Source organism: Manis javanica, chromosome 15, assembly GCF_040802235.1.
Source record: "Manis javanica isolate MJ-LG chromosome 15, MJ_LKY, whole genome shotgun sequence".
NCBI classification, from domain to species: Eukaryota; Metazoa; Chordata; class Mammalia; order Pholidota; family Manidae; genus Manis; species Manis javanica.
In genome coordinates this window covers 25,558,932-25,575,880 of record NC_133170.1, presented here as the reverse complement: position 1 = coordinate 25,575,880, position 16,949 = coordinate 25,558,932, and the positions used below count along the sequence as shown (strand labels likewise).

General features: G+C 55.7%; 2 protein-coding genes and 1 non-coding gene across 5 annotated transcripts; all 3 read left to right on the top strand.

Moving 5' to 3' along the window:
* Positions 1-357: 357 nt before the first annotated feature.
* Positions 358-2,173, top strand: C15H12orf57 (chromosome 15 C12orf57 homolog). Its single transcript, XM_017642017.3, has 3 exons — positions 358-756; positions 1,039-1,215; positions 1,940-2,173. Exons 1-3 carry the CDS (start codon positions 705-707, stop codon positions 2,089-2,091), a joined length of 381 nt encoding a protein of 126 aa, XP_017497506.1. The 5' UTR covers positions 358-704; the 3' UTR covers positions 2,092-2,173.
* On the top strand, positions 383-444 carry LOC118969786 (U7 small nuclear RNA). Its single transcript, XR_005057613.1, has one exon. It is a non-coding gene; the product is annotated as a U7 small nuclear RNA (small nuclear RNA).
* Positions 2,174-2,535: 362 nt separating the features above from the next.
* Positions 2,536-15,582, top strand: PTPN6 (protein tyrosine phosphatase non-receptor type 6). Of its 3 annotated transcripts, none has more exons than XM_037004566.2 (16): positions 2,536-2,837; positions 6,558-6,680; positions 6,889-7,083; positions 9,480-9,669; positions 9,826-9,942; positions 10,049-10,162; positions 10,317-10,413; positions 10,754-10,833; positions 10,984-11,133; positions 11,925-12,056; positions 12,161-12,315; positions 14,256-14,323; positions 14,408-14,559; positions 14,654-14,745; positions 15,123-15,233; positions 15,408-15,582. In XM_037004566.2, the coding sequence occupies exons 1-16, from the start codon at positions 2,824-2,826 to the stop codon at positions 15,487-15,489; spliced, it is 1,872 nt and encodes a 623-aa protein (XP_036860461.1). In that variant the 5' UTR covers positions 2,536-2,823; the 3' UTR covers positions 15,490-15,582. The 3 variants fall into 3 exon arrangements, with proteins under 3 accessions (XP_036860461.1, XP_017497521.1, XP_036860463.1); XM_017642032.3 differs by having other exon boundaries at positions 2,538-2,837; positions 15,123-15,263; XM_037004568.2 differs by lacking the exon at positions 2,536-2,837 and adding an exon at positions 6,291-6,463.
* The last annotated feature ends 1,367 nt before the right edge of the window (positions 15,583-16,949 follow it).

The window sequence follows — 16,949 nt, the reverse complement described above, 5'->3', positions numbered from 1 at the left end:
ACAATTTGAAACGCCTAGAAGTGAAAAGAGTGCATTACGCTGCAGCGCACGCCCCTACGCAAGGCCATTTTAGTAAAATGCTAGAACAACTTTAGCTCCAGCTGTTATTGCTGTGAATCTCGGTCGGTTCTTAAAAACTAAAAGGGGTGTGACTAGCCTCTCGGCCAATCAGCATTGATCTCATTTGCATAGGACCGAGACACGTTCAGAAACTGTACAAATGAATGATATAAATAATTCCTTACAATACTGTTCTACTCTTGGAAAGTTAGAGTGTACCTCATTGTTTACTCATTAATAGGGATTAGAAAACTCCGGTCTGAGCTCACCCTCACCAATAGTGGCGTCAGTGGATCCCATGTTCCCTCCAGCCAATAATCGGTAGTGTTACAGCTCTTTTAGAATTTGTCTAGTAGGTTTTCCAGTATTTTCTGGAGAACCCCCCACAAGGCTAGTATGTAACAGTAGAAGTGTCTCGGTATCGTTGACGTGGCACCCGTGGGTTTGTGTAGCAGGAAGAGCGGGACTTCACGCGGTAGTTTCTGCTCCGTGGAATGAGAATGCGGCTTTGGCTATGGCGTGAAGCTTCCGGCTCCGGCTGATGCTGCTTCCCTTCCCCTCCCGGAGTCCGGAGTGTCGCCGGAGACAGCCCGTTCCTCCTGAGCATTTCCTGGGTTCTGCTGCACGTGCAGCTTTGTTGTCCTATGGCGTCCGCCTCTGCCCAACCTGCGGCCCTAAGCGCCGAGCAGGCCAAGGGTGAGAAGCATCCTGAGTCAGGGGGTGGGCTGCTTGCCGCGGGCGGGTTCAGGTGGAGCACGGAGCCAGAGGTGTGGTAGTGTCGCCGCGAAACGGGCGCGAGGTATCAATCCTCCTCTTCCAAGAGGGGTCCATACCCGCTAGGGCGAGGGATTCAGCGCCGAGTTTATCTGGGCTTCCGTCCACTAATTCCCTGCCCTCTTCCCTGCGCTCTCTGCTGGGCCCACCCCATGCTCCAACGCCTGCCCCGGGACGCCTCCCTGGGATACATCTGCCTTACAGTGGTCCTGGCCGAGGTGATTCAGGCGTTCGCCGCCCCGGAGAACGCGGTGCGCATGGACGAGGCCCGGGACAACGCATGCAACGACATGGGCAAGATGCTGCAATTCGTGCTTCCCGTGGCCACGCAGATTCAGCAGGAGGTTATCAAAGCCTATGGCTTCAGCTGCGACGGGGAAGGTGGGTCGGGCGGTGTCTAGGGTGGAGTGAATCTAGGAGAGGGCGCTGGATCCGTCGGGTCCCTCAGCCGTCGTCCCCCTGCTCACCACACGGCGGCAGCCACAGTCTAACAAAACAGTATTGGCACTCAGAGCTCAGGGTCTTCTACTTTGAACTTGTAACCAGCGGACGTACCAAATGCATTTTGTAGTTACCATTCATTGTACTATTTTCCCATTTTAAGTGCCCGAGGTCACAGCACAGCTGGACCTGAAGCTCATTCTCCTGGCTTTTAGTGAGATGTCTGCATGACTGCTTGCATCTGCAGCCCCTCCAAGGTGTTCCAGCTAATCTGTGAGAGTTGGGAGTTTATTCATCTCATTCCTAGATGAGATCATGATGCCCCCCAAGGTGTTTACTGATTCAGCCTAGCTGACCCATGGCCCTCCTGTGTTCTTGTTATAGACTTGGGATCCTGCTTCAGGTTCTTGTGACTAACATGGTTCACCTGATAGTGAGAAGCTTTGGAATATTTTCATTCACTGCATGCGATTCAGTTGTGCCCAGTGTACCCTGGGAAATGGTTGATCCAAACCACACAGGGCAGAGGCCTGCTTGTGTGTTGTTTTGCAGACAGCTATTTGGCCAGAGGGGGAGCATCTAGTGAGGCCCTTAACCTACCCTTCTGTGTCTCAGGCACACCTGTCCCCCATGGTGTGGGTTAACGCTCCACTCCCCCTTGCAGGTGTCCTTAAGTTTGCCCGATTGGTCAAGTCTTATGAAGCCCAGGATCCCGAGATTGCTAGCCTGTCGGGCAAGCTGAAGGCACTGTTCCTGCCGCCCACGACGCTGCCACCCCACGGGCCTGCTTCAGGTGGCAGTGTGGCCGCCTCCTGAGGGTTGGCTCTGCCACTGTGACACTGCCCAGGGAGGGAGGCCCTCGGTGTTCTAGAGGATAATAAATGAGCCTGTGACACAGTCTTGGCATCAGTGTTTTGTGACCCTGACGACCTCTACCTCCTGCCATTCCAAGCTGCTCCGCGTCTCTGTCCAGATCCTCTCTGTGCTCCTGCTTAGCCAGCCCTGCTCCAGGGCAGGAGGAGGATGGGCTGGCTCCACAGCCCCCTGGGTGGATGGGCCTGCGCAGGCAGCTCCTCAGCACCTCCTCTGAGGAGCGGGGTTTCCTGAGGCCCCTTGGCCTCTGTGCCCAGAGAGGTTCCCCCATTGGTTGGTGTTCCCTTGGCCAGGGTTACTTCCTGGTCTTTGCCCCCACCCGCCCTCCCAGTGCTCTGTCAGCTGGAGCTCCAGGTGGCTCCTCCCCTCCCGAGGGAAAGAGGCCCTGGACAGGCAGGCAGGTCCTGGACTACCGAGTGCAGCTGGAGCTTGAAGCAGGCTGCTGTGAGCGGTCTGAGGCCAGCCCCTCCCCACCTGTCCCTTTTCCGGGGACCATTAGTCCAGGGGCTTTTGTCTCTGTGGTGCCATTGGCTTGGAGGGCCTCACTGAGGAGGAAGTGGCTGCCTTCTTTGGAGCGTTCTTCCTCACCTGGTTTGGACCACTGCACAGCTGCGTCCTGGCTCCGCCCTGCCCCTTGTGGCCCTCTGCCTGTGACTTCCCCACCCCTCTGGGGAGATGCTGTCCAGTGGGTAAGTCCCCTGCTCCACCTGTTAGTTTGGGAAGGAGGGGTGGGGTTCACGCTCACTCCTGACAGGTGTGTGAACTCACGGTGGTCTGCCACTCGCTCTGCTTCCTGTCTCCCAAGATGCAAGGAACTCCAGACCAGGTCATGTCCCTCTGCCTGCACCCCTCTTCTCTAGCACTTTACCCCCAATGTGTATTTATTCTTACCATTGCATTTCTCCCTCCACCCTCTGGTCCCTGTTTCTGCCCTCTGCTTAGGATCTGCCCACTGGATAGCACACATCAGCTGAAATAGCATGTCTGAAGGCTAACCTGGGAAAGCTCCTGCAACCCTCACCTTCCTAACATAGGCCTTGCAGTTTCCCTTTACTTTCCCTCCCCTGCATCACTCATTCAACAGATAGCTGTTGAGTGTCTTATATGCCAGGTACTTTTTAATTTTTAAGGTGCTGGCAATACTGTAGTGAACAAGATAGACAGGGTCCCTGCTCTCATGCAACTTCATGCCGGTGAGGCCACAGACTACTCAGTGGATCCAGCAAGTAGATTTTAGATTCTTAGAAGTGTTAAGCAGAAACTGAAATGGCTTCATGTGCCAGTGAGGGCATGGAGTGCTGATGGCATCACTAGTTGGAGGGAACAGTGAAAGCTTTCCTGAGGCAGGACGCCTGAGCTGACACCAGGGTGATGAAGAGTCCAGAGCCCCTGGGCAGAGGGATGGAGAGTGCAAAGGCTCTGCCGAGGGAATAGATTGCAAGTTCAGTGTGCTTGAGACAGAGTATAGGGTGTTGGTGAATCTGTGGGCCTACCGCCTAAGCCCTACAGGTTCCTGCTTCTCATGCGCACACCTGCAAGTTCTTATTGAGTCTTGATCCTTGATCCCTTCTGCCCTCCCGCTGTGGTCATTTTCCTCCCAGTGCAGAATCCTTCCTTGGTGCTTCTTGGCCTACTCTCTGCAATGGGTCTCAGCCTCTCAGAGCCACTTTGCTCCAGCTTCACGGCTCTGCTCACCTCAGCACTGCTCGAGTGCACCCTGTGCCTGGCACCTCAGTGCCTTTGCAGGTACTTCCCTTGGGCTCCCTTTGTGGGCTGTGCCCGTGCCCCCAACCCCAAGCCTTCTCCAGCAGTGTGGTGGATGTTGTAGAAAGGACAGTAGGCTGTGGCTCAGACAGCCTTGATTTGTCCAGCTTCCCACACACAAGCTTGTGACCTTGGGCAAATTGCATAACTTCTCTGAACCTTGGTTTTTGTTTCAAAATTGGGCTGACATGACCTACTAAATAGGGTTGGCTTGTGGATTAATAATGCATTGTAAAAGCTGTTGGCACCCAAACCCTACTACATATCAGCTTTTCATACCAGTGTTTGGGAAATATTGTTAAGCCCATTTATTAGGTGGAGATACTGAGGCTCAGGGAAGTTCAGTAACTTTCTAGAGGTTATTTCATCTTGTCTTCTCTTCTAGACTACCTGTCTTTCTGCATTGTCATTGATCTCATCTCTACCTTTATCTCCCTGCTTCCCAAGTGAACAACTTGCACTTCTGAATTTTTAGGCACTTGTTTTTGTAGCCCTCTGCTTCCTTGAGCCTGTTTTCCTCCATTTAAAAAATGGGGAAAATACTTCCTACCTCAGGGATGTCTGAGGCCCAAACAAGGTTGTGTCTTTGCAAATATTCTACAAACTGAGCGTTTATGCCAGAGTAAGGGAAGTGGCTAGCATTTGTTTTCCTGCCAGGGGACAGCAGAGACCACACATCTTAGTGTCATCTGTCTGCTGGCTTGACACCCTTCAGAGCAATTCCTTCTTCCATGGAGTTTCTGGATGCTTAGGTAGTGTCTTCCCACCAAGTGGGTTTGAACCCTGGAAGGAGAGTGGCCTGTGGCCAGGGTGCAGCCAGTGTTCAGTGCTGAGCACAGGTCTGCAGCATCATGTGTGATCAAGATTATCTGTCCCTGAGTGGGTGTCTGTGTACAGATGGACATGGATGATGAGGTGCATATAGCTGTGTGTGCATATGTACTCATCTGTACATGATAAGGTGCATATGTGTAGGACCTGAAGCTGGGCTGGTGACTGTATATATGCCTGGGCATGGAGGAACTTGCTTATTGGACACCTACTCTGTGAGAGGCATTGTGTTAAGGTTTGAACATACAGAGGTGGGCCAGGCCAGCAGTGGACCCCTGAGGTAGAGTCAACTTTAGACATTGTCTGCCCCTTGCTGTGTGTGTGTGTGTGGGGGGGGGGTTCATGGTCTTTCAGTGTGGTTGTCCAAGACTGAAGGGGTGGTCAGTGTTAGGCCCTGCAATAGACAGACCAAGTAAGTTCCCCAGGGCGCCAGAAAGAGGGGGAAAAAGAAGCCCTTCTTTGGGGGAAAAATTGATGTTTGATGTTTCAAAAATGGTAAAGTAGTCATAGGGAAAATAGACTTCCGCTGAGTTTTAACACTTTGTGATTTATTTTTCCCTATTTTTGACTGAGATACAGCAAACATAGCTTGCCTGAGTATTGAGCATACGGCTTGATGAACATCCCATTTGTACACACCCCCTGATCAAGGTGTAGAGCATTCCCAGGACCTGCCCATGCTACAACATTCAGAAAGGCGTGAGAGGGAAGCAAATGTCCCCACGGCCCTCTCGTCCAGCCTCCCAGCCTCCCAGCCTAGGGGAAGCCACCAATATGAATTTCTGGTATATATATGTATCCTTTGTTGGGTTCTCTTACTCCTGTTTTGGTTTGGTGGTGTTTGTGTTTGTACTTGGAATTACACACATAATTAGCATCATAGGCTTGTAGTGTCCAGGACCTCTCAAGGTCCACCTCGGCCCCAAGCTCCAGTCCCCAGAAGACAGGCCCCAGTCATCCGACCTCTGTTCTTTGAAGCCCAGAGGACTACCACATAGTAGCTAAAGTCACTGACTTTGGAACCCGACCATCTGGGTCTGCATCCCAGTACTGCCACTTGCTGCCTGGTGACCTTTGTCAAGTTCCCTTCATGCCCTGAGCCTCAGGTTCCTTTTCTGTAATATTGTGAGGCATAAATCATAGAAGGCACATAAAGGATGTGATAGCACAGTGCCTGGCACACAGTAAGACTCCATTAAATGATAGTTGTCACTGTCACGATTAACACTGGGGAAGGCTGTGTGACAGCAGCTGGTGAGGAGGAAGAGATGGCATGTGACTGTGGGTTCCATACATGAGACATGATCTTCACCTGGAGAGTTCAAGGCACACTCGTGTCCTTATTTCGTGTGTTCTCATGTTTGCGGAGTGCCATGCTCCTGAAGCCTTTGATGGCAGTCGTGTGGGAAGTGGGCCCCATCCCCACCCCCACGGCCACCCTGCTCTGCTTCTGTTCACTCTGCTCTAAAAACGAGAAGTACAAGTGAGTTCCCCCAAGGGGTCGGCCGCGCCCCTTCCTGTCCCCGCCCTGCTGGCTGCCCCAGGCCAGTGGAGTGGCAGCCCCAGAACCAGGACTGCCAGTGGTGAGGCGGCCTGGGCGCTGAGCTCTGCGTTTGAGGCTCAGCCCCAGAGTTATCCGCCCGCCCAGCCACCCGAGACTCACCAGCACCACCTTGTTCCCTGCACCCCCTTCCTCTTGGGCAGCCCCCAGGATGGTGAGGTAAGGCCTGGGACCCAAGGTAGGCAGCAGGCAACGGTGCCCAGGGTCCTGTGGGACCTTCCCTCACTGCCACCCCTGCCACTGCACCTCCCAGGTGGTTTCACCGAGACCTCAGCGGGCTGGACGCAGAGACCCTGCTCAAGGGCCGTGGTGTCCACGGGAGCTTCCTGGCTCGGCCCAGTCGCAAGAACCAGGGTGATTTCTCCCTCTCTGTCAGGTAGGTGAGCTCCAGCCAGGCCCAGTATCTTGGCAGCTCATTCCTGCTTCCTTTGGGCAGTGCTAACTCCCAGCCCCCAGCCCAGAATGGCCCCAGTCCGTCTGTGTCCAGCCCACTGTGTGGCCCTCATGCAAGACTGTGGCCCATCCCCCACTCTGTCCCTGCCTCTCCCCTTACCCCAGTGGCCTCACCACCTGCTGCCCTGCAGGGTGGGGGATCAGGTGACCCACATTCGGATCCAGAACTCTGGGGACTTCTATGACCTGTATGGAGGGGAGAAGTTCGCAACGCTCACGGAGCTGGTGGAGTACTACACACAGCAGCAGGGCGTCCTGCAGGACCGCGATGGCACCGTCATCCACCTCAAGTACCCTCTCAACTGTTCTGACCCCACCAGTGAGAGGTGAGGCGCTTCTCATCTGACCTACCCTATGCAGGGGCAGGCTGGTTCCCCCAACCTGTCCGCGCCTTCCCCACCGCTGCTCCTTCTTGTGGTTCTGTGGACTTCTTTCCTCATGTGATCCTGGGGCCCACATCCAGGGTACTAACCTCCCACCCCTGTCCATCAACTCCTGAGAAGCAAGAGAAGGTCATCTTGCCCTTCTCCAGGGTTTCTGTCAGCTGGCAACCCAGGCCCCTTCTCATGGCTACGTTTCATGGCAGGCCAGCTCTTTTACTAGAAAGCTGTTCTTCCTTCTGTGGAACTGGTCTGCCTTCCTATAATGATTACCTGTCAGCATAGGTTTGTACAGTAAAAGGACAGTATTGGGGAGGAGCACCGACTGACGTTTATGAGGACCCTTAAAGCCTTATCTCAGCAGCCCAGTGACGATGGGTCTGCCCTTTGGGGCTGGGTAGAGCTTGACCAGTCTCCTGACTAGAACTCTGTGCTGTGGTCCTGTGTAAGGGGCAGGTGGTACCTGGGCATAAGGTAACTCAAGGCATTTCTCTCCTGTCCCTTTGGCTCCAAAGATGTCCCCAGAGCTGGTCCAGCTACTCCACATGTGGTCTCCCTAAAGCATGGGCACAGGGTCGGGGAACCTGAACCCTTAGCATTACATGGTGGCTCCTTTTAGCAGGTACATCTCAGTGACAGTTCCTGTTAGGGTGAGGGGCCGCTGAATAACTCTAGGGGTTTTTTTTCCACGCTCCTGGGGCCAACTTGCTCTTGTCTTGTATTTGCTTGTTTGTACTGATAGTTGAAATTCTGGACCTTGATTCTGTCAGTTTTCAGTCTTTCTGAGACACATACATGCCTTCCAACTTCTATCATTTTTGTTCACTGATTAAAACTTAGAACTGGAAGAGGCTGAGGTAAAGGCCGTGTGGCCACCACTAGACACCTCTTTCAGTTAACACGAAGCCATTGCTCCACTTCCTTTGAAGCCAGCTATTCAAGGAGTAAAGCCCAGGCACAGGTGGCTTGGCTCATGGCTGCCCTGCTCGTGCTGTCTCGGCGTCTGCTCCCTCTTGCCCTCTTCCTAAAGCCCCGCCTGCATCATGCATAGGAGTTTTGCCACCAGACCCTCTTCAACTCTTCCTGTCCTCTCTTCCTTTTTGCCCAAGCCAGGATCCGCCCTGTTGGAGGAGAGGTTGCCTGAGACCATTGAAAAGCAGTAGGTTGTGGATAAGGGGAATCCAGACTGGGGAAGCTGACTGTCTGAGACCCTGTGGTTGCCAATGCCAGGACCCCGGGTTCACTCCTGCTGCTGGGGGTGGGAGGCTCATTCTCCACACCTCTGTCTATGCTCCCTGCCTTGGTAACTGCCCCTTCTCTGCAGGAATTTACATTTGTCTCCTTAATGGCAGGCCCTCTGCCTGTGGTCAGCCTGACATTTGCATGGAAACTTCCTCATCCTGGGGCCTGGGGGAAGAGGGCTAGCCCCCTCCCCTTTGCCCCTGGCCTGTCACTGATAGGTGGGATGGGGTGGCCCAGAGGGCTCCTAGGCCAGCCAGGAGTGAGATGGGGTGTGAGATGGGGCGGGACAGACTGGCCCCTCCTCCTCCCCTATCCCTGCGGTTGGAAAATGCCCCCTCCCCTGGTCCCTGGGCTGAGGAAACCTCACACCCTCACTTCTCACTCTCTCCCCAGAAGGAGTTTTGTGTTTTTTCCATCACGTGGTTTCCTGTGGGGTTGGGCATTGTGGGGCTACAGTTTCCTCCTGGGAAGGGGGCGTGCTTTGGGGAAAGGTCCTAGTTCTGCTTTCTGCCCCTCTGAGCCCCTCGGAGCCCCAGTCTTCCCTTCAGTGCCTTCATCCTGGGCACCCGGAGCCCCCCAAACCATTCTTGTCTATTTCCCTACCCCTGCCTCACTGCTGCCCTGAGGGAGTCCTCCCTGTCAGGCCCCCCTTGTGACTGCCTATCCCCATCTCCATTGCTCTCTGTGGTTTGGCCTCTGTCTGCATTATTCCTGGTCTCCTTTCCCCCCAGCTCAGCCCTCTTTCATGGAGACCCTTCTTTGTTTTCTCCAAATATTCTGCAAATATTCTGGATGTGGCCTGCCTTTTGCCTTTGTCTTAAACTTTGAGCAGTGGGTCTGGTTAGAACTTACCTCTTACCAGCAAGGGCCTTGGGCCAGTATGCAATCATGCAGCCTCAGTTTCCTCATCTGTCAAATGGGGATGGTACCTACCCCTCAGCATTTTTGTGATAGTAACGGACCTAAATATGGTGGTGCATTTGAAAGCATATCCAACAGTGTCTGGCACTTTGTAGGCACTCGGTTTCCTGCCCCTCTCTGTGACCTCCTGCTCATGCCTGCCCCTGGCTCAGGTCTCACCCCCATGCTGCCTTCTCTAGGTGGTACCATGGTCACATGTCTGGAGGGCAGGCAGAGACACTGCTGCAAGCCAAGGGTGAGCCGTGGACATTTCTCGTGCGTGAGAGTCTCAGCCAGCCTGGGGACTTTGTGCTGTCCGTGCTTAGCGACCAGCCCAAGGCTGGCCTGGGCTCCCCACTCCGAGTCACACATATCAAGGTCATGTGTGAGGTAAGGTGCTGGGCAGGGGGGAGGCATCTTGCTGGGGCTCCTGTCTGTGCCCATGGTGTGGGTGTGGGTGATGGGCAGCCTGGGCTTTGTCCAAGGCCAGGGGCCCAGGGAGGGAGACTTGGGTCCTGCAGGGTGGTCTGACTTGGCACCTCTCAGGGTGGACGCTACACGGTGGGTGGTTCGGAGACCTTTGACAGCCTCACAGACCTTGTGGAGCATTTCAAGAAGACTGGGATTGAGGAGGCCTCAGGTGCCTTCGTCTACCTGCGGCAGGTGAGGGGTGGGCCTGGCTGCCTCCTTTCTTCCCCTCAGCAACCCCTCAGATCTGGGAGCTTCTGCGACCTGCATGTCTCTGACTTCTCACCCTCCCCAACCCCAGCCATACTATGCCACTCGGGTGAATGCAGCTGATATTGAGAACCGAGTTTTGGAACTGAACAAGAAGCAAGAGTCAGAGGACACAGCCAAGGCCGGCTTCTGGGAGGAGTTTGAGGTATGTGGTGGGGTCAGCCCGGTGATGGGTGTGGGGTCCTAGGCGGACCCTGTCCTCAGTCTCCCTGCCTCTTATACTGATCTCCCCCTCATCATCACCACCCGAGGTTGCCCGTCTTGGGGCCAGGGTTCCATTTCCCTTTCTTGTCCCTCAGAGTCTGCAAAAGCAGGAGGTGAAGAACTTGCACCAGCGGCTGGAAGGGCAGCGGCCAGAGAACAAGAGCAAGAACCGTTATAAGAACATTCTCCCGTGTGAGCACCCCGCCCCTGGGCAGCCTCCATCTGCCCTGTTCCCAGACAGCACCCCGCATCTCATAGGGTTTACCCCAGTTCAAGGAGGGCCCAACCCCTGCCCACAAAACAGAGTCTCCCTCTCCCCCAAAGCCCCTGCTCCTACTAGGGGAGCCTACCTGCACCCCACCATCCACATTCCTTCCTCTGCAGCCTCCACCCCTGCCCACACACAGAGCTCTGAAAGCCTCAGGGCTTCTGAGACGACAATGGCCTGTGAGCTTAGGAAGGGTCTGACCCATAGGGTAGTGAGTTCCCTGCTGACCGAGGCTCTTTCTGTTTCTTCTCGGCCCATTCTCAGTTGACCACAGCCGAGTGATCCTGCAGGGACGTGACAGCAACATCCCTGGGTCCGACTACATCAACGCTAACTATGTCAAGGTCAGAGGAGAGGCCGGCCCTGGGGAGGCCCCGTCTCGTGGGCGTACTGGGTCCGGGGACGTGTGGGCAAGGCTGATGACTTGGGTGAGCGAGGGGGGCCGGGGCAGGGGCTCATGGTCCTGGCCTGTCTTTCTCTGCACTTGTGTTCAGAACCAGCTGCTGAGCCCTGATGAGAACACTAAGACCTACATTGCCAGCCAGGGCTGCCTGGAGGCCACGGTCAATGACTTTTGGCAGATGGTATGGCAGGAGAATACCCGAGTCATTGTCATGACCACCCGAGAGGTGGAGAAAGGCCGGGTAAGGCCAAGTCCCACGCTGCCCCCTATCCCCACACCCCCTCCCCAGAACTTGCTGTCCACCAGCATTAAACCAAAGAAACTTTGGACTCCAGAGCAGAAGGTACCTCAGAGGGCCGGTGTCCAACCCTCGTTGGCACAGAGACAAAGTCTCAGGTGCACTCTGACTCCAGTTCCTGGCTTCCTGCCTGGGACTCTTCTGAGCACCAGACCCAGGTTTTAAATGGGCTTTCTTCCTTAGAGCATCCCTCCCTCCCCTGGCCCCATCCAGTAGACCCCCAGTCCTCTTGCCTCAGAAACCCCTCTGGAGACCCCTGCCTAGTCCTCACAGCAAGGCGGCTGCCAAAGCACACTCAGCACCAGCTCGCTCCCTCCTGATGACCTGCCATGGCTCCAGTCGCCTTCAGGATAAATTCACATGCAAGACTGCACCAAAGGCCTGGTGGCTTCCCTGTAACACTTATGGCCGCATAAGCTCATTTTCTGGGCCAGGGGCACAGTGTGCATCTGTTTGCGTCTAACTCTGCCTTGGTTTGCATAGCTTCAGCTACAGGGCGTGTGCCAGCCCACATTTGTTGAAGAAATTGTAAGGTTAAGTGGCTGGTCAGGCCTCACCACCTGTTGGTGGCTGACCCAAGAACAGAGCCTAAGTCTTTGATGCGGCCAGTTCATCCATTCATCCAACAGAGGCTGACTGGGCCAGCCCCAGAGACTCTGGACCCGGAACTGGGCCCACGCTGGGCCCTGCACCCTGCCTCTGTGCTCATCCCCACTTCCACCCTCCCTTTTCAGAACAAGTGTGTCCCGTACTGGCCAGAGGTGGGTTCTCAGCGTGTTTATGGGCCCTATGCTGTCACCAACTGCAGGGAACACGACACTGCTGAGTACAAACTCCGCACCTTACAGGTCTCCCCACTGGACAATGTAAGGGTCCCCATGCCCAGGGACCCTCCTGGGACTGTTCTGTGGTTGGGTGGAAAGGGGTGATGTGTGGGCGCAGGAGCACTGACCCTCTGCCTTTGGCCCAGGGGGATCTGGTTCGGGAGATCTGGCACTACCAGTACCTGAGCTGGCCTGACCATGGAGTCCCCAGTGAGCCTGGGGGTGTCCTCAGCTTCCTGGACCAGATCAACCAGCGGCAGGAAAGTCTGCCTCACGCGGGGCCCATCATCGTGCATTGCAGGTAAGAATGACGATAGTGACATTGTAGCAATAATACAAACGCTGCTAGAAAGGAAACATGGCTAAGGCCTGTCAGGCACTACTGTAAGCAGTTTACATGTTAACTGGTTCAGTGCCTCCTTACCCCCGGCCCTCCCTGGGTTCCCTGATGGCTCCAGACCCGTGGGTGGACTTAACTGGAACTGGCTCCACTGTCGGATCTTGTGCCCGGGGTGGCTTCCTAAGAGATGTCCCTGATGCACCATCTCGTTCAACCCTGCCAAACACAGATGAGGAAACAGGCCCGGCAACTTGCCCGTTCACCAGCTGGTCATTGGGAGAGCCTGCACTGTAGTGGCCCTGGGTCCTGGCCTGTTTTCTCAGGGAGATGCAGCCTGTGTGTCTTCTTGGCATCCAACACCTTCCATCCAGGGTCAGCATGGCTCCCCATCCCTTCTCTTACCATCTGTAGCCCTGTAGTGGGCTGAGGCTCCTTCACCGCTGCCTGTGCCTCGCCCTTCCCAGCCAGTGTCCCCGAGGTTGGCTCCCAGGGCTGAGTAGGGATGGGTGTCTTCAGGAAGGGCATGTGTGTTACTGGCTGCACTGGAGACCCCCGCCCATGATCAGGAGACCCTGTTCGTTCCTGCTAAGTGGGGGAGGTGGCATCAGCAAGGAGGAGCAGGGGCCCCTTCAGGTCTGAGGGGCAGAATCCCACAGATGGGCCTACCCAGCTGGCCTGGCCCAGGTGGGCGGGAGGCAGTGGGCACAGGTTACTGGACAGAGGCTGCCAGTTTAAACCAGCTCTTTAATTTCATGGGCTGTGTGATCTTGGACAAATTACTTTACTTCCCTGAGCCTCAGATTCCTTATCTATAAAATCAGGATCTCATAGGTCTGTCTTAAGGGATAAATGAGACATCAATACTATAGTCTAATACAGTCATCCCTCAAGAAATGGGGGCTGTTAATGGTTTAATACCACCTCTGGCAGGGAACAGGGAATGGGAACCTGCTTTGTCCTCTTCCCTTCCCTTCCCTTCCCTTCCCTGTGATCCCTGGGCTGGGATGGCCTGGAATTCCTCCTCCTGCCCACCAGTGGCCATGTGTCCTGGGGCAGGGCCGGGTGGGCTGGGTCTGGAGGCTGTCTCAGGGACTCCGCTAGGCCTCCGGGGACAGGCGCGTCGGCAAGAACGACCCTTTTGCTGCCCCCTTCCACATACACTTCTTGAAATCCCCATGGCCTTTATTTAGACATTACAGGAAGGAAGTGGGTGCGGGGGGGTTATTTTTGACAATCTGGGTTTGAAATTAGACAGCACCATTCAGGGCACCAGTCTGCCAGGCCCAGCCGAGGGTGGGGACTGGGGTCTGTGTGCAGTCCTAGGGTTCCTGGGGTCTGTTTGCCCAAGGGTGGTGGCAGGAGGGGCAGCATGGAAACACTACTACACAGCTCCTCTTGACCCCACGCCCCCCACCCAGCTGTCTCAGGGCTGCCCTTTCCCTGACAGTGGGGTCTGCATAAAAAGGAAAATGAAGCCCTGCAGAAAGAAGATCCAGATGAAGTTTTTGGAGAGGTGGGGAGAGGGCCAGGGAGGCCCAGTGAGCCTGGGGAGCAGGCAGGACGGTGGTGGTGGGGGGTCGGGGTCCTGGATTTTCTGGGGTGGGGAGCAGCCCAAGCTAGGAATGAGGGTATAGCAGGAGGTGAGGACTGTGGTGTTGGCAAGAAAGCCATGGTGGAAGTGGGGGCAGCCAGCAGCCTGTGCTTGAGAACCAGGCTCTTCCCCGCAAATCCATTGGCTGAAGTGATGAGCAGAGAGCAGAGCTGGACACTTCTGTCCCTGGCTTGCCTGCCCAGGGAGCCTGGGCAGTTTCCCTGTGCGTCCCATGCTAGAGCTGTGCGTGGGGGACTCCCCCAAGGGGAGGCTTGTGCTGGGCCTTGATGGTGCCTCCTTCTCTCCCCAGCGCGGGCATTGGCCGCACAGGCACCATCATTGTCATTGACATGCTCATGGAGAGCATCTCCACCAAGGGTAAGGGGGGCCCGCAGGGTGGGAGAAGAGGGGCCCCTGGGACCACCTCTCTGGACCTGCAGTCCAACTGTCATGCCTGCCCAGGGCTGGACTGTGACATCGACATCCAGAAGACGATCCAGATGGTGCGTGCCCAGCGCTCGGGCATGGTGCAGACGGAGGCGCAGTACAAGTTCATTTATGTGGCCATTGCCCAGTTTATTGAAACCACCAAGAAGAAGCTGGAGGTCATGCAGGTACGTGTAGAGCAGGGCCTGGTGGGCCGGCAGGAGGCAGTAGGCATCACCTGGTCCTGCCGGGACCCCGCCCTCCCACCATGCCTCTGCTCAGTCCCAGAAAGGCCAGGAGTCAGAGTACGGGAACATCACCTACCCCCCAGCCATGAAGAATGCTCATGCCAAGGCCTCACGCACCTCCTCCAAGTGAGTGACCTCTGCCTGCCATCTCCCAGCATCTGCGCCTTTCTCCTCCCCTGCCTGACCCTCTCCTGAGAGGACAGTACTGCTGGGGGAGACCCGGGTTCAAGTGCAAGCTTGGTTCTTGCTCCCTGTAGTCACAGGATTTCCCGAGTGCCCGGTCCCTGGGGCTGGGCTAAGTTCTGAAGTCTACTAACACCTGAGGGGAGCCTCTGCCCCGAGGGAGCACCTACACCAGTGTGATGACAGTGGCCAGGTCTCCTCACTCTCCTGGCCGCAGGTGGCTCACCTGTGAGATGGGCAGCCTAGGGGTGGCAGGTGCTGGGCACTGTGCACTGTCTCCTGACCTGTTCCAACTGCCTGTGCTTGCTGTCCACCTGCAGACACAAGGAAGACTTGTATGAGAACCTGCATGGTAAGAACAAGAAGGAAGAAAAGGTGAAGAAGCAGCGGTCGGCGGACAAGGAGAAGAGCAAGGGATCCCTCAAGAGGAAGTGAGCTGGGCAGGTCCTGAGGTGGCCATGGTACGGCCCTCTGCTCCCAGCTCCTGCCTGCCTGCCCCCCAAGTCCCCTGGCTGTGGGTGGAGGGCAGCTGCAGCCTCACTCTTCCCTTTCCAGAGACCCCAGGGTCCAGCCAGTCCCTCACTCCCTCACTCCCTTTTTTGCAGCCTCAGCCGTGATCCCTGCAGAGGCCTCCAGTGGACTGACCTGCAGCCCAAACCTAGGGAGCCCGCCCCCATTCCACTGTAATTTAAATGGCTGTGTCTGCACCTCCCTGGCCTTGACCCTGTATATAGCTGAGCAAGAACCTTCTACTTTTGTAAATAAAGCCCTAGGACCACCGTGTGGGTCTCTAACTCTGTGTGCCTGGGGAGAGGGCAGAGGTGATGGGAAGGTGGCAGGAAGCTTGAAGGCTGGGCCTTCTCAGTTGGATCTGGATCTGGTTCCTGCTTAATGTACTAGGAACCTTTGGGGCCATCTTCCGTTTACTTTAAAGTGGAGGGTGATCCTAACAGGGTGGTTGTGAAGATCACTGAGCTAAGGGACATACATGATCATAACTGGCCACAGTAATTAATTATGCACTTGCCGTGGGTCAGGTACCCTGCAAAAGACTGAGTATTAATTCAGTCTAGGAACCTGTCTCATCATGTTTTGCAGTGTGGGAACCTGAGGCAAGATAGATTAAATAACTTGCTCAACATCCCAGGGCTAATGAGCAGTGAAGCCCCAGAAACTACACTCCTGGAGATGCAGCTGGGGTCACCCCGAGGGGTACACAGTCACACCTGGTGCTGACTTGTAGATCCACGAGCTAAGCAGCTCAGTAAAAGCCGAAGCACCTGCGTAGCACTGCTGATCTCCTGGCTTCCAGCTCCCGTCTCAGCTCCTGAGGGCTCACCTGCTCCTCCCTTCACCGGGGCACTCTGCCCATGTGCTCCTAGCTAGGCTTCTATTTTTGTCTCCTCTCCCATTCTCTAGGTCCAGAGTAGACTACTCTCCTACTTTGTATTAGGGCTTTATCTTGCTTTCAAATGCCTCCCCTGGGGAGGGAAGCCCGAGGCTCCTGGGAGAGCCGGTTCCTTGCTGCAGGGGAGGCTCAGAGCGCATGCGCTCTGCGGGGTGTCTGCTGTGACAGAGGCACTGAGCAGGGCTGGGTGAGCAAGTCAGTCCCTGTCCTTGTGGGACTTGGGAGATTGGTAGGCGAGACAGATCCTGAAACCGTCCACAAACAAAATGTACGGGTATTAAGAGGGCTGCAAACAAAGGAGAGAGAGAGGGAGAGGAGAGCAGGGGTTGGGCAACACAATAACTCCTGGGAGCTGTGCCCTGGGGGATGGGTGGGTGGAGCATCACCTGTGTGCCTTGGGGCCCCGCTTCCAGACATGCCCTTTCTACCCAGCTAGAGCCACACAAAAGAAAGACAGGGGCCACCTTCTCACTGCCCTTGAGCTAATAATACCAGTGGGCTGGGACTTGGATTTAGGGTACTGAGGTGGGCCCAGGAGCAGTTCTGCCTGAGGGGTGCTCAGTCCCTCTCAAGAGCAGCTCAGTTTCGAATCGTGGGAACCCCAACACTAGGGCCGAGCACAGGGAGGTGCCTGCTGGGACCTGCCTGCCCTCCACAGGAACCGGGCACAGGTGGGGCACAACCCAATCCCTGTCGAGAGCTGACCTCTTGATGACCTCTGGGATCTCTGGCCCTCCAA